Below are 23,364 nucleotides of genomic sequence, written 5' to 3' on the forward strand. Positions count from 1 at the left end.
CATTGGCCACTGTGAAAACAGGATTCTGAACTAGATGGGCCTTTGGGCTAATCCAGCAGATCTTCTGTTGTGTTCTTGTAATGGAGTGGCGTCTGGGGTGTGTGTGTGTGTCCCCTTTTCATTTGGCATTCAAGCTTTTCTGGGGTTTTTTATAACAGCAACACACACAGTCTCTGATTCTAATTGCCTTCAAAATTTGGTGTGAATTAATTGACTTCTTGTGCTCAACTCTTTGAAGGCATTATTAGAGTGTCTGCAGAATGGGAGACTGACCTCTCCCCTCTCCCAAGTCCTTCATGTGTGCTGGAGAATTTGGAAGGGGGCAAACTTGTGACCAGTTACAAATAATGATTGACTACAGAGGTCAGTCAATATTTGTGGGCTCCTGGTCATTTGCATCAATCTTCTTCCAAGGAACTCAAGAGTTGTCAACATATGGTTCCTGGTTAGTTTTCCATCCAGGTAACGTACAAGACCAATCTTGCTTAACTTCAAGTAATAGAATGACATGAAGTGTGACTATAGACCATTTTGCTGATCTGCAAAGCAGTTAGGCGAATTTACTAGTTAGGGGAAAATCTCGTCTCCATAATGGGGTGCTAAAGAAAAATGATTTGTGAGCCAGTGAGTTTTTGTGGTGTTGATTGTTCTTTGATTTAAAATACATTCGTTGCTAACATACATGTGCAGTGCTATCCTAGGACATTCCATCTTGTATGGAGTTTACAGACGCCTGGCAACAAAATCGACTTTCAGAAGCTGTTGCACCAAGCCATCTTTGAAACTGCCACACATTTATTTCAAGTCTGATGAGAAAACTGATTAATGTGAGGGGGTTTTTTTCTTCCTATTTTTGCAGCCATCTACATAGCACATCATGATGTTAGTAATGTGTTGTGGGAGGAGCCTGCTGGGAAATAGCCATTGCCCAGGCAGTGTTGTAATGTTTTGAAGCTAAGGCATGAAACTAAGATCTCAAGGACTGCCACTCCCCATATGAACTGACCCTGTGATCATCATCTGAGGCCCTTCTTCATGTGCCCCTTTCATGAGAGGTCCAGAGGGTGACAACACTAGAATGGGCCTTTTCTGGGTAGTGTATCAATATGATGTGTTGCGAATCACGATGTGCATGCGCACAATGTTGAAAATCACGATGTGGGGAAAACCGTGAAGCCAGCCACTGCTTCTCTCGTGATTCCTGCCGCCTCTCAGCTCTCCCCTGCCTCTTGCAGGGGCCAGTGATCCACAAGAGCAGATGCTGAAGAAAGCAACCTATCTGGGAACTTTCCTAAGTAATATAGACACCCACAAGCTCCTTGTTTTAAATGCAGGCACCAGGCTGGTTGGTGGCTGAGAGAGATGCTAGTCTGAATTTCTTGCTAGGAGCACCTTTCCCCCTTCCATTCTCTTTGGGCTCTCTCTGCTGGCAGGGCCCTCCCATGGGTGCCTCCTGATACCCCAGCTCCTTCTGAGACCCAAACCCCACCGGGGTCCCCTCAAGACCAGAAAGCCTTGCCTACCAAAAGCCCCATGTTGCTGCCCTGTTGTTTAAAAAAAGCAACCATGCCCTGTTGTTTAAACCTCTTTCCTCCCTTCTCCTTTCTTTTTTTCCTTCAATTTTTTTTATTGATTTCCCACATTTATAACAGATATAACATATAAAACACACAAAGAAAAAGACAACACAATACTAAAAAAAGAAAGAAACAAAATTATAAACACATATTACTTCTAAGACCCCCATTAATTTTCATTGTTAACTGACTTCCTCGAATCCCCCCTAACTGAGTTTCATTGAATCACCTTGTAACAGTTCTCCAATATCTTCTTTCTAATAAAATTAACTCCTTCACTTTACTGTTTCTTCTCTTTTCATAATAATCTAAATCCATAATGTTTTACAGTTCATTCTTTCCTCCCTTCTCCTTTCTCTCTCTCTCAGAAGAACTGGTGGTGTGGGATGTATACATGTAGTCAACTAAGACCCCATAGTGAATTATATTTGAATATCTAAAAGTGTGGCACAGAATTGGCTTTTTTCTTGTTTAGTAATGTAATTAAATTTTTAGAAAACATTCTCTCACCTTACCTTGGATATCTACAGCTTTTAATTTTAGAGAAAATGTGCTAATTTAAAAATGATCTGTACGTTAAAATAACAGTTGTAGCAATATGTTAAAGATAATTAAAACTTTGTCATTTTTAGTTCCCTAAGTAGTAGCAGTTGCCAGGACATTGTCCCGTTCTTCTCTGCATAGTTCCATCCTCATTCCATACATTGTGATATACAGTGGTACCTCGGGTTAAGTACTTAATTCGTTCCGGAGGTCCGTACTCAACCTGAAACTGTTCTTAACCTGAAGCACCACTTTAGCTAATGGGGCCTCCTGCTGCTGCTGCCCCGCCGGAGCACGATTTCTGTTCTCATCCTGAAGCAAAGTTCTTAACCCGAGGTACTATTTCTGGGTTAGCGGAGGGTCTGTAACCTGAAGCATATGTAACCTGAAGCGTATGTAACCTGAGGTACCACTGTATTGGTGTATCACGATATTTACCCGGTGATATATCTCCATGTTGAAAACCAGACATCGCCCACCCTACGGCGGTGGTTCTACATTTGTGGAATGCTCTCCCCAGGAAGGCTAGCCTGGTACTTTCGTTACATATCTTTGGGTGCCAGGCAAAAAGATTCCTCTTCTCTCAGGCCTTTGGCTAATTAAAACAAATTGATGGTCTTTTAAATGGCGTGTGTGTGTGTGGGGGGGTGTTATTTATTACTATACTATGCATTTTTGTGTTTTCATATTGTACACTGCCCTGTGATAACCTCAGCTGAATGGCGGTATAGAAATTTAATTAATGATAATAATAATAATGTACTGGGACAGACTGACCACCTCCTTCTCTCCTTCAAGACATAATGATTTGAGATGGGAAGGGCCTTAGCATCTGTTGTGCCCAGTGCCTATGCCTCTAAAAGAAATCTGCTTTTCAAGTATTCCCAGGTTGATTACAGAGAAATAAATATAGAAAATTGGTAATGTGATATCCTTCTGTAGAAGGATCATGTTCCCTCGGTGCAAGACAATGCAAATTGTCAGTTTATACAAAGCTCTTCATGCAGGAGAACAGAATGTCAGTAGACGTCAGATCTGAAATGTCAACATGCTTGATGGAGTCACTAAGCAGTTATTCTGTGGTTTCCTGGGATAGAGGGCGAAAATACAGTTCACTTCCTTGTTCATTTCAGACATTCAAAGTAGTGCTAGTTTGAATGTCTGTATGAAGGCTCTGATGGCCTCCCACCCCTTTATTTTGCATTATTCATCTTTAATGAGGAACAGGGATTTCTTGATTGTGACTCTGGGACTGCAGAGTAACTTCAAGTGGTGTGGTTTTGTACCCCAGTCATGGCCTTTTGGGCAGCTAAATAAGACCCATTTGCCAAGGGAGGCCTTTGGGCAATAAATGATGAAGACTTTTTCTGAACTGCTTATGATCTAGTATTTGCTTTATGACTATTTTAACGTACTGCAGATACTGTTTTAGTTGGCTTTATTGTTGTTCTTGGGATACTTGTTTTTTTATATATATATAAAAAACAACCTATGGAAATGGAGTTTTCCAATTGTGGTGATGGGGTGCGGGGCTTTGGTTGTTGAATTTCAGTATAGGATTGAGTTGGGGCTAGGAAATCCATCCTAGAAACTGTGCAGAGATCAGACCCACCTCTGACCAGAGTCAGCTGATATCAAAAGTCTGCTGCTGAATCTTTAGCAGACGGGTTCAAACTTTAGTTCTGTTGGCGAAAAGGGTAATTAAGTTCCAGTTGATGTAGTTGCTGTTTTCCCTTGGGGTAACTCCAGAAATCTCTGTTAATAACTGGCTGATGTAATTACAGGACTGCTACACATGGCAATGTACATTCTACCTGTGTTGATTTTGGTTTGACTGGTACCTGTTTGTTTCTTTCAAGCCAAGCATTACTAAAGTAGCATAAAAATTTACTGATTATGGGAGAAGCTTTTGTGGACTATACTTTTTAAGGTACCTCAAGACTCTCTACTGATATACAGTGATATACAATGTATATCCAGTGGTACCTGTGGATGTGAACGGGATCCGTTCCGGAGCCCCGTTTGCATCCTGAAGCGAATGCAACCCACGTCTGTGCGTGCGCGGGTCACGATTCGGTGCTTCTGCACATGTGCGTGACATCATTTTGAGCATCTGCGCATGCATGAGCGGCGAAACCTGGAAGTAACACGTTCTGTTACTACCGGGTTGTCGTGGAGCGTAACTTGGAAATGCTCAACCTGAAGCATATTTAACCAGAGGTATGACTGTACTGATATACAATGTTAGTCATACTGGCAGTATGTAAGACCTATTGGCATCAATTGACTTGACCCATTGAAATGAATGGGCCTACTCTGTGACATAGTCGGTTATCACCCTTTGTTGCAAGAGACTAACATAGAAATCATGCAGCCTGACTTCCAGGCTTTCTTATAAGATTGGTGCCATCTTCTTGTAGGAACTGCAAAGGATGGTGCTTGGGTGCTTGGGCACTACTTACAAAATTCAGAGAGGAGTGTCCACAATTTAATCTTTTTTATATCTTACAGCTTGATCCCCCACCTCTGGTCCTATACAAATTAAACTATATTCAGACTTTGACTACAACTCCAGATTTACTCAGCCTCCAGAGGCTGAATTAAATGCTTTTCTAGGTCATGCCTGGCTCATGTATCTGTACTTGGCCATCCTTTGTTGTAAGCAAGTTAAGTAATCTTGGGACAGGTGGGCTGTCCTCATGAATCAAATACAGTGGTGCCCCGCAAGACGAATGCCTCGCAAGACGAAAAACTCACTAGACGAAAGAGTTTTCCGTTTTTTGAGTCGTTCCGCAAGACGAATTTCCCTATGGGCTTGCTTCGCAAGACGAAACGTCTTGCGAGTTCTGGCGAGTTTGTTTCCTTTTTCTTAAAGCCGCTAAGCCCTTAATAGCCGCTAAGCCGTTAATAGCTGCTAAGCCGCTAAGCCGTTAATAGCTGCTAAGCCGCTAAGCCGTTAATAGCCGCTAAGCCACTAAGCCGCTAATAGCTGTGCTTCGCAAGACGAAAAACCGCAAGACGAAGAGACTCGAGGAACGGATTAATTTCGTTTTGCGAGGCACCACTGTAGTAGGTAGTTAATTTCTCGTGTTACTCTGTTACCTTTTGATGTTTTGTGCCCTTTTCTCTCTCATTTGCACACCGCTTTTTGAATAAATAAACTGATGGCCATGCTTTTTATACTATGTTAAGGAACTCCCTGGTCTTACTTTTTAAAATCCAGAGTAGAGAAACTATGATCTAATATGGATGGGCCCATTATGGGTACAGTAGAGCAACATATTTTAATTACTCATTTTTTCCTGATCATAAAACAGATAAACTAGCACATAGTGTGTTTAATCTCCGCTGGTTGTGGGAATCTATTTAAATTTGGGATATCCAACATCACATTAAGACTTCTCCTCTCAATCTCCCTGTGCCCCCATCTGCTGTGGAGGGTTCACTAACATTGCAAAACAGATTTTGGGAAGGGGAAATCTGTTGTGCAAGAGGGCTGACAATGCTTTATGCCACCCATATATTTCAATATTTTATTAGATTTAGTCACCTGGAATTGGTTATACTTACTTCTCTGAGTGACAAATACCAGTATGTTTTAGGCTGGGTTGTCTAGTTTTTCATATGTTCTATTCTTTCATCTTTTCAGGTTTCACAGATAAGCTGCTACGCCTGCCTTTTAAGGAGCGAGAGTCTACAGAAGTTTCAAGACAGTATTGTCACCTGGTAAGCGTTTGTTAGATGTTCTTGCCTATAAATATCTTTTCCCCACTCTTTGTGAGAGACTTTGATTTTTACTGTTCAAAGCTACACATAAGCTTGCTACCTTACTTGCAGCCATTCCTTCTATGTGGGGGCTGGATTACTGTTTCCTAAAAGGGAAAAAAGCACGATATATCTTGTGCCTAGAATTTAAAGGTATATCTGCCTTCATGCCAATTTAAGAAGCAGGGATTCTTACAAAGAATTCTGGGAAATTTAGGTTGGTATAATGTAGATTCTGCCTTCCACAAATTTTTAGAGTTGTATCAGAAGCTGTATGTGTGGACTTCTGCACATGCAAGAGGACTTTCCTCTTGTCTCCCTGCACGCCCCCAAAATCTGCTCCAGGGGGTTCTTAAGACTAGATTTTTAGGATATGTTGAAGGAGAGAAGGGGGGTGTTCTGTAGCATGAATAGAAGTATTGTGCTAGCGGAATGACTAATGTTGGATACAACACTTTATTTCCAGGGTTCCTTGGTGAGAGGGATGCACTATTAATTTAGCAATCCTGTTTTGACAGCAGATACAAAACATGGTTTGCTCTGTTCGGACGTAATGACAAACTGGTTTCTGTGAAATAGATTACCTACTGGTGAGCTTTCAGACCACCCTCTGGAATCGTGATACAGCCCAAAGACCAGTTTGTAAAATAGCCAAACTGTGGCAAGTAGCCTTGCCTGTGGCAAGTTAAGATTCCCTTTGAGCAGCTGAGCAAGAAAGCTCTTGAAAAAATGGAAGAATACACTTTCTTTTTTCTTTCAGGCTATCGGTAATGCCACAGATTACCAACATAGGTTTGTTTGGGCATGCAGACTAGTGCATATTCTTATGGGCTAGGAATTTTTGTAGACCTGTTTGTCAAGTGATGAAGAATGGGCACACTCATTCCTCCAAATGTTACAGTTTCCAAACATATTTCCTGGTGATTTGGGAGGTTGGTTTTTTACTCTCAAGTTTCAGCTGCTCAGGTAAGCAGGCCAGCTCCCAGCTTGTGCAGGATTGGCAGTCTCTTTGCCCAGAAAGCAAAGCAGTAGCTGTCCAAGGAAACCAGGGCAGTCTTTGGGTTTTCTGGCACAGCAAAACTGCCCCCTGCCAGTCTTTCCACAAATGAAATGAGAAAACACTGAAATACATGATGTAGTAGAACATGGTCATCTTCTGTGGTTTAGCATTCACAGTGGCTGTTCTCAAGAAATACTGATGATGGCAATTGTTTACAGTTGACATGTCCAAATTGGTTGGTGCTTTTCTGACTTAATGATGGGTTTTCTGATTGGGCCCACATCACTGAACAGTGGTGAACTGTGAGGTTGTCTTTTCCCCCCTTGCATGTTCAGTTACTTGTGACAAGGTATTTGTTACCTTGTAATATTGAATTTTGGGACGCGGGTGGCGCTGTGGGTTAAACCACAGAGCCTAGGACTTGCTGATCAGAAGGTCGGCGGTTCGAATCCCCGCAACGGGGTGAGCTCCCGTTCCTTGGTCCCAGCTCCTGCCAACCTAGCAGTTCGAAAGCACGTCAAAGTGCAAGTAGATAAATAGGTACCGCTCCAGCGGAAAGGTAAACGGTGTTTCCATGCGCTGCTCTGGTTAGCCAGAAGTGGCTTAGTCATGCTGGCCACATGACCCGGAAGCTGTCTGTGGACGAACGCCGGCTCCCTCAGCCTATAGAGCGAGATGAGCGCCGCAACCCCAGAGTCGGTCACGACTGGACCTAATGGTCAGGGGTCCCTTTACCTTTAATATTGAATTTTATGTTAAAACTTCACAAGCTAAGATGAAGCATCAGATATGTCAGTCCCTTAGTCAACAAATTAACATATTTTTCGCTCTATAGGACGCACTTTTTCCCCTCCAAAAATTAAGGGGAAATGTGTGTGCATCCTATGGAGCGAATGCAGGCTCCCTGGCTTCAGCGATAGCAACGCGAAGCCTGCGCTCCGGAGGCTTCGCGTTGCTTTCGCTGAAGCCAGGAGAGTCTGGTGTTTGAGGCTGGTGGTGGGGGAAAGCAGCACTTCCCCCCACCGCCAGCCCCACAAGCTCGGCCGAAAAGCCCGCAGGAGCCACACAGCCTTTAAAGAGTGCGCCGCTCTTGGGGGCTTTTCCCCAAGGAGGGAGAAGGGACTGAATGGCCGAGTCAGTCCCTTCTCCCTCCTGTGGGCTTTTGTGGGAGATGGGGGAATTCCCCTACCTCCCGCAATAGCAGGGAGAAGGTCTGGGAGAAGTGCACAGGCTGTGTGCAGCCTGTCCGCTGCTCCCAGAGCTGGGGGGGGGGGGTGTCATATTTTCCCCCTTGATTTCCCCCTCTGAAAACTAGGTGCGCCCTATGGTCAGGTGCGCCCTATAGAGCGAAAAATACGGTGCTTGTAATAGGGCCTCTGATTCCAATTGAGAGGACCTGAAGGTTTGGTAACATTGGCTCCACCTGCTGACTCACACAAGGTGCTGTTAGGCGGCTCCTGTTAACATTCTCTCTCTCTCTCTCTCTCTCTCTCTCTCTCTCTCTCACACACACACACACACACACACACACACACCGCTATCTGAATAGCAACTGTGGCGTTAGCAGAATTCTTGCCATATGCATTGCAGCTGCTCCCACTTGTTGCATATGTGTTTTGGATTCTACCCAGGAGCGAGCAGCTGAAGTGCATAGTAAGGAGAGAACTCCGTTGGAGCCTCTGTTGCAGTTCATTTTGGAAGGGACAGGGTCAGTGAGCCCATCGCCTATAGGTTGTTTCTGTGCGATCAAGCACTTCATATGCACAAAGCCCTCACCTCCTTGGGACCTGGGACTTTGATCCTCTGGGGTCTGAATTTGGCTACCAGGCCCCACATTTCTTATGCTTATTTGGTGTGTAAGAGAGAGATACTCAGAAAGTGTTCAGGGGCATTAAGGTTGTTCTCTGCTCTTTACTCGGGAGCATTTAGTCACTGGGAAGTGTTTGATTAGGAACTGGTTATATTGATACTTTCAAACTATTTCCCCCCCCTTAATTTTTTAAAAATAAAGAGATGTGGATACTACTGAAAATAGGCTGGTATTTAAGCAGGGACTTAAATACACTACAGTGGTACCTCAGGTTACAGGCACTTCAGGTTACAGACTCCACTAACCTGCAAATAGTAACTCAGGTTAAGAACTTTGCTTCAGGATGAGAACAGAAAACACACGGTGGCAGCGCAGCAGCAGCAGGAGGCCCCATTAGCTAAAGTGGTACCTCAAGTTAAGAACAGTTTCAGGTTAGGAACGGACCTCCGGAATGAATTAAGTTCTTAACCCGAGGCACCACTTGCTTTCTTTAAGAGCTCTTAAGGATCTTCAATGTGGTGGTTCCGGTCTTGCTTGGATGGTTATTTCTGGAGGGTGACGCTGGAGGAGTCTTCTTCAGCTCTGTGGAACCTTCAAGGTGCTGTTTCTTCAGATCTTCTCCCTTTTTCTTTAGAGGTGCTTGCATGGGTCTATACCCCCCCCCCCAAGTTGAGAGAGAAGATGCATGAACTGTGATATGAAATTTTACTGGAGATGGTTTCACATGTTCTTCTTTTATGTTTTTAGATTGGGAACAAAAACAGAGAAGCACTGGCTATAGGTGAGAATTTCATTTTCTCTCTCTCTCTCTCTCTCTCTCTCTCTCTGTGTGTGTGTGTGTGTGTGTGTGTGTCACACCCAGGTTTTGGCTAAGGCAGCCTTCTCCATCAGGGTGCCCTTCGAATGTTGTTGGGCTACAACATCTGTGACCATTGACCGACCATGCTAACTGGGGGCTGGTGACAGTTGTCATCCAAAGCATGGAGGGCCCCCGGGTCCCAAGACTGGCCTAAGGGAACTAAATCACTGTGTATGTTGTTCACAAGTCACTGCTATGCATAATGCTAACACACATCAGAAATCCTTTGGACAGAAAGGCAGGATATAAGCACTGCCTTCTCCTTTTCAGGAGTATTGGAACAGATGTTCATGTTTTAGTGCTTCAAAGGTATCATCTTAAAGGGCACACAAATATTTGGTCTGCACAAAAATATTGTCTTCCTAAATGTTGATACGAGTTTCACATGAGCCGCAGTCATCTGTGTGTGTAAGTGTACGCTTTTGGTTATAGTTTTCTAATGAAGTTTATCACCTAAGAAACAGTCTTGGTTTTGGTAGTACCCATAAACTGGTATGAGAGAACTTTATTGGATGTCCCTGGTGAAACAAAGTTTTTTTTTCTCCTGAGATACTAGACAAGAATACTAAATAAGAAAATGCTCTCTCATTTATTTCATGTCCTTTTCTTCTTTTTCTGTAACATGCTTTTGAGTAACACAAGTGACTACCCCAATGTAATAGGCCTTACGCTTGAGTCGTTGTGTATAGGATTATTCTGTTCATCAGTCACCTTCATAAGACAAGCAGTCTAAATACTGGGTCCAATAAATGTTCTGATGCTGCAATTATTGCTGAAGATAAGCAACTGTGGGGTGTAATCAGCTACCTGGATTGGAGACCCTGGGGAGACCCAAGAAAAATGGGTTAGGAGTATAGTAATATTTAGTATCTATTTATATACAGCTTAGATCAGAGCTTTCCAAACTTTTCATGTTGGTGACACACCTTTTGGACATGCATCATTTTGAGACAGAGTAATTCAGTTTTTGGGGACGCGGGTGGCGCTGTGGGTTAAACCACAGAGCCTAGGACTTGCCAATCACAAGGTCGGCAGTTCGAATCCCCGCGACGGGGTGAGCTCCCGTTGCTCAGTCCCTGCTCATGCCAACCTAGCAGTTCGAAAGCACGTCAAAGTGCAAGTAGATAAATAGGTACCACTCCAGCAGGAAGGTAAACAGCATTTCCGTGTGCTGCTCTGGTTTGCCAGTCATGCTGGCCACCTGCTCCCTCGGCCAATAAAGCAAGATGAGCACCACAACCCCAGAGTCAGCGATGACTGGACCTAATGGTCATGGGTCGCTTTACCTTTAATTCAGTTTTACAGTGGTACCTTGGGTTACAAACACCTTGGGTTACAAACACTTCAGGTTACAGACTCCGCTAACCCAGAAGTAGTACCTGGGGTTAAAAACGTTACCTCAGGATGAGAACAGAAATTGTGTGGCGGGGGAGGGAGGGCCCCATTAGCTAAAGTGGTACCTCAGGTTAAGAATGGTTTCATGTTAAGAACGGACCTCCAGAACAAATTAAGTTCGTAACCAGAGGTACCACTATACTTGCAAACTCGAGGTTAAACTAACCCCTTTCCAGCCCTGGAAAGGAGTGCAGGGAGTGTTCGTGTGACACACCTACACACTGCAAATGACACACTAACATGTTGCAATACACAATTTGGAAAGCTCTGGCTTAGATCCATCCCATATGTCCACAAGCCTTTTCCCGCGCATAGTTTTGCCTTGAGTTCCTCTCCCCCCCCCCCCCGTAGCTGCTTTCATTATTATAAATATTGCACAACATGTTGATATCAATTTCTCCTCACTGTGAAGAGTAGAGTTTCTAAAATGCATTCACTTTTGACAGCTTTTCAGAGAGAACCATTAAGAAGTATTCTATTTGCAGCCTGACCTCTTAAATTATGTATTACTTTGGGCAACATGAGCTGGCATACTTAAAATCGACCACTAGATGTCAGCAGTACAAAAGAGAATGCTGAATGATGGGGTAGAAATGACAAACATGACTCGGAAGAAAATTCATAAAATATTTTTTCATGCTCACAATAAATGTATAATTACGGCAGTCACGTTCTTTCCAGTCTTGTACGTGTGTAGAAGTTAATTTCAGTATCTCCTAAAATCTGTTTCTTATGTCATCTCTGGTTACGTTGACTTTAGAAAAGAGAATCTCAGTCTCCTGACTAAAAGTGTATGTATAAGATTTTGCATTGCCAAAGCAGAGGGTTGGATTAGATTATCCCCATGGCCCCTTCCAACTAAATGATCCTATGAAAAGATCTCCTTTATCAGTATGCATTAATAGATAGTCGTACCTCTGCTTATGTATTACTCTGGATATGTAAACTTCGGGATGTAAACGTGGCAAATCCGGAAGTATTTTTCCGGGTTTCGCCCCATGCGCATAAGCACTAAACTGCACCATGCGCAGACGCGGTCCTCTGGTTGCGAATTCCTCGGGATGTGGCCGGACCTCCGGAATGGATCCCGTTCGCAACTGGAGGTGGTACTGTATATGGAGATTGCTAAACTCAGCTCTATGAATAGGAAAGGGAAAGGAAATCAGGTTATCTTCAGGTGTCCAGTCTTTTCTGCTGTTACATAATGCTCAATGCCAGAGAAGCTTCTGGGAAGGGAGGAGGCAAACAGTGGTTTGGTCCCAACAAGGCTCCTGTAGGAGGCCTCACTGTCGCAAAGAGCTCTAGTGGAATGGTGGCTGATAGAGTTGTATGTTGTGGCTTGAGTAGACCTCTCCAGATCCAAGCTGTTGCATGCCCCTTAGTTTAGCAGAGGCAAAACAGCAGTAGACCAGAATCGGATGTTATTAACTAATGTGACCCAAAATTTGAAGCATGAGGAGAGAAAAGCAATGCAATTCTAGAACCAGCATGGCATAATGGTTGTAGTATCCGACTGGGACCAGAGACACACAATTTTAAGTCTCCACTCAGCGATGACGCTCTCTAGGTGACAGTAACTAACTCTCTGGTGAACCTATTTCAAAGTGTGACTGTAAAGATTATTATGAATATTATTATATATTGAATTTATATACTGTCCTATACCTGGAGGTCTCAGGGCGGTTCACAGAACAAAATCTAAATATAAAACAACAAAATATATAATCAAAATAAAAACAACTCAATACCCCCACCCAACCCCCCCCCCCCACATTTTCAAAGGGCATAGGATGTTAATCAAATCAACCAAAGGCCTAGTTAATAAGGAATGTTTTTACCTGGTGCCTAAAGGTGTGTAATGAAGATGCTAGGTGAACTTCCCTGGGGAGAGCATTCCACAGACGGGGAGCCACTGCAGAAAAGGCCCTTTCTCAAGTTGCCACCCTCCGGACCTCTCGAGGAGGAAGCACGTGAAGAAGGGCCTCAGAAGATGATCTCGGGGTCTGGGAAGGTTCATAAGGAGAGAGGTGGTCCTGGGCCGTTTAAGGCTTTATAGGTCAAAGCCAGCACTTTGAATTGGGCCCAGAAACTATTTGGTAGCCAGTGTAGTTGGACCAGGATCGGTGTAATATGCTTAAACCATCTTGCTCCAGTGAGCAACCTGGCCGCTGAATTCTGCACTAGCACTAGCTGAAGTTTCCGATCCGTCTTCAGAGGTTACCAGAGCATAGACACTAGTAGTTAGGCTATCCCTGCCCAGATAGGGGCGTAGCTGGGCCACCATCCGAAGCTGATGGAAGGCACTTGAATGTACAGGAGGAGAACCATGTGCACAGACTTGGGAACCTTTGGAGGAAATGTGGCGTTAAAATAAAATAATTGTGGTGCATTCTTTGAATTTGACTTACGACACGGTAGTGAAAAGGAAAACCAAAGCCTAGTCACCACTGACTACTGTGGCCCCTGATTCCTAACATTTTCAGGCATTAATCCAACTACAGTACTTCCCAGTCAGCATAATAAAATAATGCGCACAGTAAGGATCAAACCAGATGTGACAGGGCCATAGTGATGTATCTTCCCTATTTGCTTATTATTATTAATGTATGTTTATCTTGTTCTTCCTCCTGATGGAGCCTAGGGCAGCCATACAACATCTCCGTTTTAATTTTTTTTAAAATTGTCTCTCTGTGTGTGTTTCAATCTGTTTTCTTTATCTGAAAAGCAGCATTGGGCGCGAGAACAAACCTCCATTGCCATCTCTTATTGCACTCTGCTGCTTTTTAAGCTCATTTTCTCCAGCCCATTTCCAGTACTGAGTTGAGGAGGCAAAAAATGACTTAAAAGTTTATTTCCCTCCCCTCCCTTGTGCCCTCCATTTTATGTAAAGAGTACACCCTCCCCCTTTTTGTATAGGCGTGGAGCAGGCATTGTATAAAAATCCACATGGCTTGCCCTATCACATCCAGTTTGGCCTGGAGATGATGTTTTAGTGCGTTTGGAAATAATTGTGAGTTTTTATATTCTCTTTGCTATTAGATTCAGCTTCATCCTCTCCAAATGATTTTTTTTAATCCGGATCTCTTGCTGGAAAAGGAGAGCACTAGTAGCTCACTTTGCAAGACTGCTTTCTGTGCATTGCTTTCATAAGTAGCATGCTTGGATATATAAAGAGAACCAGGGGGCTGCTCAGGGCCATTTTACTTGACTAATCTTATCTGTGTTAAGAATCTCTTCTTAGCCTGCAGCTCAGAGTTGTGACATGCTAAGAGAGGATGTTACCAAATCCTGTTCCCCTTAGATGCCCGGCAATCAGTCCTTTTTATTTCAGTATTCAGATTGACTTGCTTGTCTAATGTTCCTGGACCTTTCAATGTCATGCAGCCAGCGCCTTGGAATTTTGTGCTAAAAATATGCATATTTTAAGGAATGCATTATGCAAGTCAAGCAGGTTTGCACACATTAAGTTTGCATGCAGTCACTGCCATGTTGTTTCCAGTAGGAGTAAATACTAATCAGTTAATTATTTAGAACTGGAAAAACTGAGTGATAATTGTCGTATGTTGGAAGTTATATATCACCATTCTAACTTGACAGAGCTGTGTAGCTTGAAAGCTACAGAACTCTGGAGCTTGTGTATTGTTAGAACAGAGCCTTAGTCCATTTTCACGGATTGTAATATCATAGAATTATAGTTGGAAGGGGCACAATGGTCATCTAGTCCAGCCCCTGGAATGCAGGAATCTTTTGTCCATTGGTACTCAAACCCGTAGCTCTGAGATTAAGAGTCTCATTCTCTACCGACTGAAAGGAAGAGGAAACCACAATAGTGGTGTGTTACCTACGGCCGAACAGTTTTATTCCGCTTTTAAAAAAAATACTCAAAACAGCTAATACAAGTGGCAATAAAAAACATGACAAATGACTAAAAATAACTTTAAAAGCTCCTTGCAACCAAAGCACATCAGTTTAACGAACACCCTCAAACTACTTTTCTTAAAACACAGCGTTAGGTGCAAATGGTTGGGTCCATAACTCTCTCATGATGAGAACTGGATCAGGGCCTTAGTTGCTTTTTTTGCAGGGAGGGGAGAATTTCTGTGTGATTCTGGTTTATTCTGTACAAGTTTTAACAGGATTATCTCCAAACAGACATCTGCTGGCCCAGTGGGAGTTCACCTCCCTCTCCCCACCTTGCAACCCCCATGAGCCTCCAAACTCTGCGCTGGAGGTTGGGGTACCCTCAGACAAATACCGGGGGGCTGATGTGGAAGGAGAGAAAGGGGAAATCTGCTTTCATAGCATTGGATTCACTCTTTAGCTTAAGTCTCTTGAAACTCTGCTCCTTTGAGAATTAATAGGAAAAAGGCACATTGTAGAAGTCATGCCTCCTTCTGTGGTTAGAGAATTAGCTCTAAAATCATGCTATCTTTTCCGGTCTGATTTATCGGGATGTTCTTTTATTGACTTTGATCTTCTGCATTGTTTTTTTCCAAGCGAAAAAGCACCCCCCCCCTAAAAAACCTCGTCAGTTCTTGGCGGTGAGGAATTCTGTATCTCTGCTTGTTCCTCCATAAATATTGAAAACGAGGGAGCGAGGTTACCACTCACTGAGCCGCGAGTCTTGTTCACCAGTTGGGAACAAAATAGTTATTAACCTACTCTTACCCCTGAGGGGAGTCATCTCTGGTTCTTGGGAATTTCTATTACATCCCGTAATTCTCTTTCGTTTTATCTCGACGGAGCCCAAGCTGAAATGTGCCTGGGATGTTTTCAGAATGGAGGCCATGCGTGCCAGTGTTGTTTTGAAAATATGTCTGGGCTTTCCGCCTGTCTGAATTTGACATGGCACTCTGCATCAGACAACCCCATAAGGCTGTAATGGGCAGAGTCATTGTAATCAGATGTGGCATCCCGTATGTCTTATTCTGCGAAAGTAGGTCAAGTTGGAAGCAGCCTTTCTCCGTGATTCCCACAACCTGGTTCCACAGGGCCTGAGAGAGCTGTTTGCTGATACCATAGAAACCGCTGGGAGGGATTAGGAGACGCTAAGCAAGGGCAGTCAAGAGTCTTTAGGACACAACCACTAGAAACCGAAGCTGGCAAAAAGCATTTAAATTTGATGCATTATTTTTAGGCCCTGGAAGGGATCCTCGGTGTAATAATCTGCTCTGACTAGTGGTGTGGCTTCACACGGCTGCAGGCGTTAAACGGGCTGCAGTTCCTCTATAGAATAGCATCAGATATTGAAAGTGAGCCCAAAGAAATAGACAAAAGCTAAGGATTAAAGTTAAGTAGATACATGTGTTTTGAGCTTAAGAGGGGCGGGGAATAAGCAAGCCTTTTTTTGATTTTTTACAAACAGGAATTATTTACAATCCTTAGAAACTATTCTTTAATATGTGGCATTCACATATTTCCCCCCTCTGTTACTGAACACCAGCAAAGGACTGTTCAACTTGATGAGATATGAAAAGATGTCTCTGTTCATTCTAATTGATTTCTCAAGTGGCATCAAAAAAGGATGATACAGTTCATTGCAATTATTTGTACCAGTGCACTGTTTGGTTCCCGCGGTTGCTTGCTTTGTGTGTATGTATGTCTTATGGCCAGAACAAATTGACTTGATAAGCAGAGCAATCCAAGCCCCCTTCTCCTGCCTCTCCTGGCTGAACCGACCTGGGACCCGCTAGATTCCAAGACGGTGCTACTGCCATTGCACACCATCATCTGGTGTGGTACTAGCAGCAATAATGACAGAAACGATCATAAAACAATAGAATCTCGAGTCACATAGCAAGAATTGCTGGTTTTTTAAATTAAATATGACAGGTACACTGAATAGCTTTTTAAACTCTAAGAAGCCACCAGACACAACAACACATCCCCTTCCTGTCCTGCTTTTGCAGCCCACCATGCCTGTCCCTCCTCCCCGAAATCTGGAAATTCATTCTGCAAGGAAGATGACCCCATTGGATGTTATTCAAGAGCATTTGCTGGCAGGAGATGAAGTGACTGGTATATTATGTTAGTGAGGCTCTTCCCTGCTTTCCCTTCCCCCACTTCAAATAAAGCAGTATTCTTAGGTAGACTGCATCACATCTAACAGATATCAGCTGAACTTTAATTTTGCTTCCCATGAGAACTCATGGGAAGCGGGCTTAGAAAGCGTAATTCTTATAGCTGGATACAAAAATGAATTAAATTGACATAGCCAGATTATTTTATTTATTAAATTTGTATGCCACCCTTCATCTGAAGAACTCAGGACGATTCACAGCATAAAAATACAGGACAAAAGCACAAAATGCGTCCTAAAAGCAAAATGAAGACGAGAACAAACCAATAACTCCTTTTCCCTCACAGACAATTCAGGTGCGGACTCTGTTGAATTGGTGGAAGGGAAAAATTGGTGATGCTGTGGTGTATTTGGGGAATAAATCTATCTCGGTATGGTATGGCAGTCTTTGTATTGCAGGGCCTTCTGAAATACAAACTTCTGCTGTAAAAACATCCAAGCTTACAGCCTTGCCAGTTTTATTGAGGGCCAAGTACTTTATCCTTCACACACCAGTAATTGCTTTTTGAACAGACGATTTCATGCACCGTTCAAGCCACACTGTGCTGGCTTTCCAAGAATATCTTTCTTTTCAACGTGATACCTTGGAGCACAGACTTGACATCTTGTTAAACTGTCAGCACTTGAGATTCTTAGATCTAAAACGAGGCATTTCTGCGGTGCCATCCATCTTAATGGACCTGTAGCCCTTTTCAAAACGTAATAACATGCTTGCACAAAAATGGCCGCCGACCGTTGCGTGGTTGAAGCAGAGCAATTTTTGTAGCGAAGTGTCCAGACTAGATACAGCAGAAAACTATGTTTTATCCCATATGTCTCAGGAAATATGAATAAAGCCCTAGTGTTTAGTTTCCTACATGGAAGGAATCCTTTGTCAAAAGAAGAGTTTGGTCACGTGGAGCTCGACTTGCATTGTGAAGAGTGCAATCTAGATATGTCTTTCCTCCCTCAGTGAGAACTAGGCCTGGGTTTTGTGCTGCCATGAATGACCGGAACTTTTGCAATTCTACTCTTGGTATATTGTTGTGCCGTCGAGTTCATATGTCTGTGTGGCAGTTACTTTGTGTTCATTGGTTTGCATTCTGCCTCTGCGTTTCAAACCACTCAGCTACATTAGGAGTACCGACCATTGCCCTCAAGAAACATTTTATTGGCTATAATAAAAGCGCAAACAATCAAATAACAATAGACGTGACCCACCTTTCCCTACCCAGCACAATTTTTTCTTGGGGGGGAGGGAGTTCTAGGGAAGCAGAACAGGTAGCTGCATATACCAGGGGTCTGCAAGGCTTACTGGGCATGGGCTTGATCACTCCCGTGGAGATCCTCCATGGGCCGGCGCAGTGCGACGCCGGGAATTATGTCTGTGGCGCCAAAAATCGCTTCTGCACATGCCCAGATGCTGAAAATCGCGCCTGCACAGAAGCGATTTCCGGTGTCTGAGCATGCGCAGAAGCGATTGCGGAACCGCAGAAGAGAGGTACAACGCTGCGTTGCGCCGGTTTAGTGCAGCGCATGGGGACTCACTGAACGGGCGGCTCGGTTCAAGGGTGGCTCATGGGCCGGTTAAGTGACCCTCATGGGCCACTTCCGGCCCATGGGCCTTAGGTTGCCGACCTCTGGCATATACCAAGAGAAGAGAAGACTGAGTATAGAAGAGAAACGGAAAATGCTTTTTAGTTCTTGTTGAGTATCTGAAATGTTCTTATAGACTAGCAATGGGGAACCTGCAGCCTCCAGGTGTCTCTGAACTACAACTCGCACAATTGCTGACCATTGGCCATGCCGGCTGACTGGAGTCCAGCAACATCTGAAGGGCCACAGGTTTCTTACTCCCATTTTGGACTGGGAGAATTGAGTCCATTATAACAAAGCAGAAAAGGCTGTCAAACTTTGCTATCATCCATAGATATTCTGAAGTGAAACAGTGTGAGAAGAGGGTGCCTGCGAAATACAGCCATCTACTACAGAATTGGGTATTTTGAAATTCTAATTTAAGAACAGTGTATTATGGGCATCTGACTTCTATGAGTAGAATTGGGGAGCTACATGGTGTGAGAGTTTCTCTTGCTTTCTGATGAATGTTCTTCTGTCTGCTATTGGGTAACCCACTTTTCAGCTGTTGGATGTGTTGGGAAGTTGGAAACAATACTCCATTGCTTACATCATACCAGGAACTGAAAATACAGGAATACCTGGAAAGTTAATGCATTTACCCCCTGTTAATCTTCTATTCTTTTTAAAAAGAAATATTCTTTGTCTTTTCTCATTGTCTCAACAGGTACCTTAGCATGGGGAACCTTCTTAAAGTTTTGACGTGCACAGACCTTGAGCAGGGACCAAATTTTTTCCTTGACTTTGAAAGTGAGAACATTTAAAAAAAAGTATCTTTTATCTTGTGCCCTAACTATAGTCCAAAGAGAGTTGACCAGTTGGACTCACTTTTGCATGTAATTTTATTTTTGTGCATGTTGCTGTCTCTTTGTAAACACAGCATCAAGTAGCATGTGAATGAAGGGGGTCTAAGTAGTTGTTTATATAATTTACAATGTTTAATATCAATTTATATTTACTGCTGTGAAAATCAGATGTGCTTCTGGGCCTCCTTTGATGAAGCCATAAAAGAATCTGCCTGTTGCCTTATGCCTTTTGCATCTTAACACCCAGTTCAGAAGATGAGAAGATATCTCATCTTAATAAGCCAAGGGATTCACAAGCCTTTTGTCTCAGCTGTAGCTCCTTCGTGGCACACCTGGGGGAGCCAGAAAGTCTATAATTAACCACAGTTTCCCCTTTCATCTGAGTGGGGAAACTATGGCTAGCAGCTTCAGAACAAGCCAAGGTCTTAAACCACAGTTTAAACTTTGTTTAAGACCCTGACTTGCCCCCAAGCTACTTCCGAGTTCAGATGAAATTGGAAACGGTGATGATTTATAAGGGGGCGTTTGAAGGGTCTGTGTGTTCAGGCAAAAGGCCTGTGAATATCATTGGAAATTAAACAAAGCAGCAAACGTTTGATTGCAGTCTGTGAGTTTCTAGCTCACACTCAGTTGCATGTAGCCTCAACATTTCTTATTTTAAATGGTCATTAAGATCTGTTTAGAATTGCCTTTCCTTAAAGGAGGTATCCTAATGCCACATGTATTCAATGATGGAACTGTTTTTAAATGGTACCCGACTTAAGTCAGGACTCTGAGCTAGATCTACTGAAGCTAACTTAATTTGATTTCATATGCATTTTATTTCATGATTGCATGAGCTATCTTGTTAGGGCTGTGCCCTAAGAAATGGCCTTTTTATAAGGATGCAATAACAGCAACAACAGCTTTTCTCACCAAAAAAATCTCCCTTGCGGTAGCAAGTATAATTTTGCTATTAAATAGAGAAATTTTCTAGAATGGCATGTGAATTCCAGATCTTAAATAAGAGTTGGTATTCAACTAGCTTTTACTCAAGAGTAGACTCACTGAAATTAAAATTAGCTTAACCCAAGGGTCTTGTAAAACGTAGCTGAATACTACCCAAGGAATTTTTAATAGAACAGATGCTGTACCAACATGGATTTGAACAGTATTAGTATCTAATTTTGTATCCTACTCCTAAATGCCACTCATGACATCTGACCAAAGGTCTGTGGGCATCTTTTATCCAGCTAGGCACCTTCTCTTTTTCACCTGGAGTACTGATAAATAGCTCAGTGCCCAGGACTCAAGCCCTGTACACAAATGCCACACAGTCTGCATACCTGTTGGTATTATTTCATAGGAGCCAATGAGCCTGCCTTCTGCTGAGCTAGGCCTTTGGTCAATCTAGCCGAGTATTCTGTACCCTGACTGACAGCTGCTCTCCAGCATCTAAGGGTCTTTCCCATCACCTGATGCCTGGGATCCTTTTAATGGAAGATGCCAGAGATTAAACATCAGGCCTTCTGTGCACAAAGCATTTGCTCTGATCTGTGGCGCTTCCCTTCTTGTGTATTGCATGACAAGGTTGATTAAAATTGTAGGTGCCTATTTATTGATTTTGGATATTAAAAAAGATTACTTGGCTTACTGATTCTGTGCTTCATGTTTTCACACAAAATCAGTATACAGCTGATAAGGAGGTTCCTCACTTGCCCACAGCTGTGGTATTAATATCCACATTCTGTGAGCTCTTGCTTCATTTGCGCCTCTTCCCAAAGCTAGTAAGCCTATGCTAAGGTTGCCATATTTCAAAAACTGAAAATCCGGACACAAAAGTTTTAGGAAATCAACACTTCTGACATGGGTTGCCATACACTCGGGTTTTCCCGGACATTTCCCCAATTTTCGAAAATTCTTCCCGGACTCTTATTTTCGGTGGGCGAATCCCGGATATGTCAGCCCTAACCTATGTGTTTCTCTAACCTAGAAGGCTTTTACCATGTGGATTGTGAAAGGCTGAACTGACCAAAGCTGTTTTGACAAACAAGGTTCCTAGACATTCCAGTTGCATTTAGACATAACGCGCAGATTGCAAGTATATTTTGATAGGAAAAAGAAACCCAAACCATGTATACATATTTAAACACGATTTTCAGGAGTATATTAAAATACATTCAAGATGTTTATATTTGAAAATTGCGTAACTACAAATATGACTTAATATGCTGTCCTGTTGTTTAGATGCTCAACCTACAGAATCAGAAAAAGAAATTTATAATCAGGTAAATGTAGTGTTAAAGGATGCAGAAGGAATCCTGGAAGACTTGCAGTCATACAGAGGAGCCGGTCATGAAATACGAGAGGTAAAAAGCATAATTGGATGGAGTATTTTGTAATCAATTTAGTGATGCTACGTATCATACTTTGCATTAGTGATTATGACTTTAATAAAGGTAAAGGGACCCCTGACCATTAGGTCCAGTCATAACCGACTCTAGGGTTGTGGCGTTCATCTTGCTTTATTGGCCGAGGGGGCCGGCATACAGCTTCCGGGTCACGTGGACAGCATGACTAAGCCGCTTCTGGCGAACCAGAGCACCGCACAGAAATTGCGTTTACCTTCCCGCCAGAGCGGTACCTATTTATCTACTTGCACTTTGACGTGCTTTTGAACTGCTAGGAGGGCAGGAGCAGGGACCGAGCAACGGGAGCTCACCCCGTCGCGGGGATTCGAACCACTGACCTTCTGATCGGCAAGTCCTAGGCTCTGTGGTTTAACCCACAGCGCCACCGTCCCATATGACCTTAATACAGATCAGTTAAAGGTTCAGTTTCTGCCAGAGTCTCTATAACTTTTAATAGCATGCTCTATGTGCAAGTAATTTTTACTATCTTGTTTTAACTGCCCTCTCGGCAGTCCTGAAACAGAGGTCATTTTGGACCCTTTCCGGATAATCAGATTTATATTGCAAACATGCAGCGTGAATGTTTCTCACTTGTTGCACCAACACCCACATTTTCTTTCCTTGGCGCCACAATTCTATTTCAGGGTATCTCATTTCCCCTACCTTTTAACCACCTGTAATATTTAGTTGCTGGGGGAATCCGTCACCCAGATAGTGCCTGACATTCTTCTGATATTGTTGCATGACATGTAGTTGTGCAGGTAGTTTGGGCTGCACCATTGCTCAGCAGTGGAACATGATGACTGCATACAGAAGGCTCCAGATTCAGCCCTTGGCATCTCATGTTAAAAGGATATCAGGCACCATGTCTGGGAGAGACCTCTGCCCTGAGACCTTGGGGAGCAGCTGCCAGTTGGTGGAAGAATGATTTGACAATAGTACGAGTCTCATTAATCAGCAGTGCAATTTCCCTTCTTCCCCCGCTCTTGCCTTTGCAATGAAGTGATCCTCATTCTCCAAGCTGCAGGCTATTGACACGAGAGTGAGACTTGTGTACCGTGAGAGCTTCATCTAGGCTTTTTTTCTCCCCGAGCTCCTCTAGGGATTGTGCATGGTCACACAGAACAATGTCTCTGTTTTGTGGTCTTATGGCTTGGTTGTCCAATGCTTTTATATGATTTAAATGTAGAGAAAACCATACTGTAAAGCAAACATTATTATAAAGCAAACATCCTTGCTCGTGTTTAATTGTTCCAGGCGATACAGCATCCCACTGATGAGAGGCTCCAGGAGAAGGCATGGGGTGCGGTTGTCCCTCTAGTGGGCAAACTAAAGAAATTCTATGAATTTTCTCAAAGACTTGGTAAGTGTCAGTAGTAACTGATTGATTGATTTGCTCCATAATATTGTATGATCTACCATATAATTAAGGCCAGGATCCCACGGTGTTAACTATTTTAGCATGGTAGAGTTTGTTGATATTAGTGCTAATGACTTGTATTGCTAATTTACTACCTACACAGAAA

At 43.1% G+C, this 23,364-nt stretch overlaps 1 protein-coding gene across 5 annotated transcripts in view; it reads left to right on the forward strand.

The window, feature by feature from the left end:
• Positions 1 to 23,364, forward strand: part of CYRIB (CYFIP related Rac1 interactor B) — a 65,738-nt gene that overhangs the window by 36,772 nt on the left and 5,602 nt on the right. For 3 of the 5 annotated variants that reach the window (XM_028736152.2, XM_028736153.2, XM_028736149.2), the window contains 4 exons: positions 5,770 to 5,846; positions 19,310 to 19,392; positions 21,675 to 21,796; positions 23,096 to 23,201. In XM_028736152.2, the coding sequence (XP_028591985.1) occupies positions 19,320 to 19,392; positions 21,675 to 21,796; positions 23,096 to 23,201 (301 nt within the window). In that variant the 5' untranslated portion in view covers positions 5,770 to 5,846; positions 19,310 to 19,319. Of the gene's footprint in view, positions 1 to 5,769; positions 5,847 to 9,442; positions 9,477 to 19,309; positions 19,393 to 21,674; positions 21,797 to 23,095; positions 23,202 to 23,364 lie in introns of those variants that run through there. The other 2 variants (XM_028736151.2, XM_028736150.2) reach the window with 1 other exon arrangement.

Source organism: Podarcis muralis, chromosome 8, assembly GCF_964188315.1.
Source record: "Podarcis muralis chromosome 8, rPodMur119.hap1.1, whole genome shotgun sequence".
Classification (NCBI taxonomy): domain Eukaryota; kingdom Metazoa; phylum Chordata; class Lepidosauria; order Squamata; family Lacertidae; genus Podarcis; species Podarcis muralis.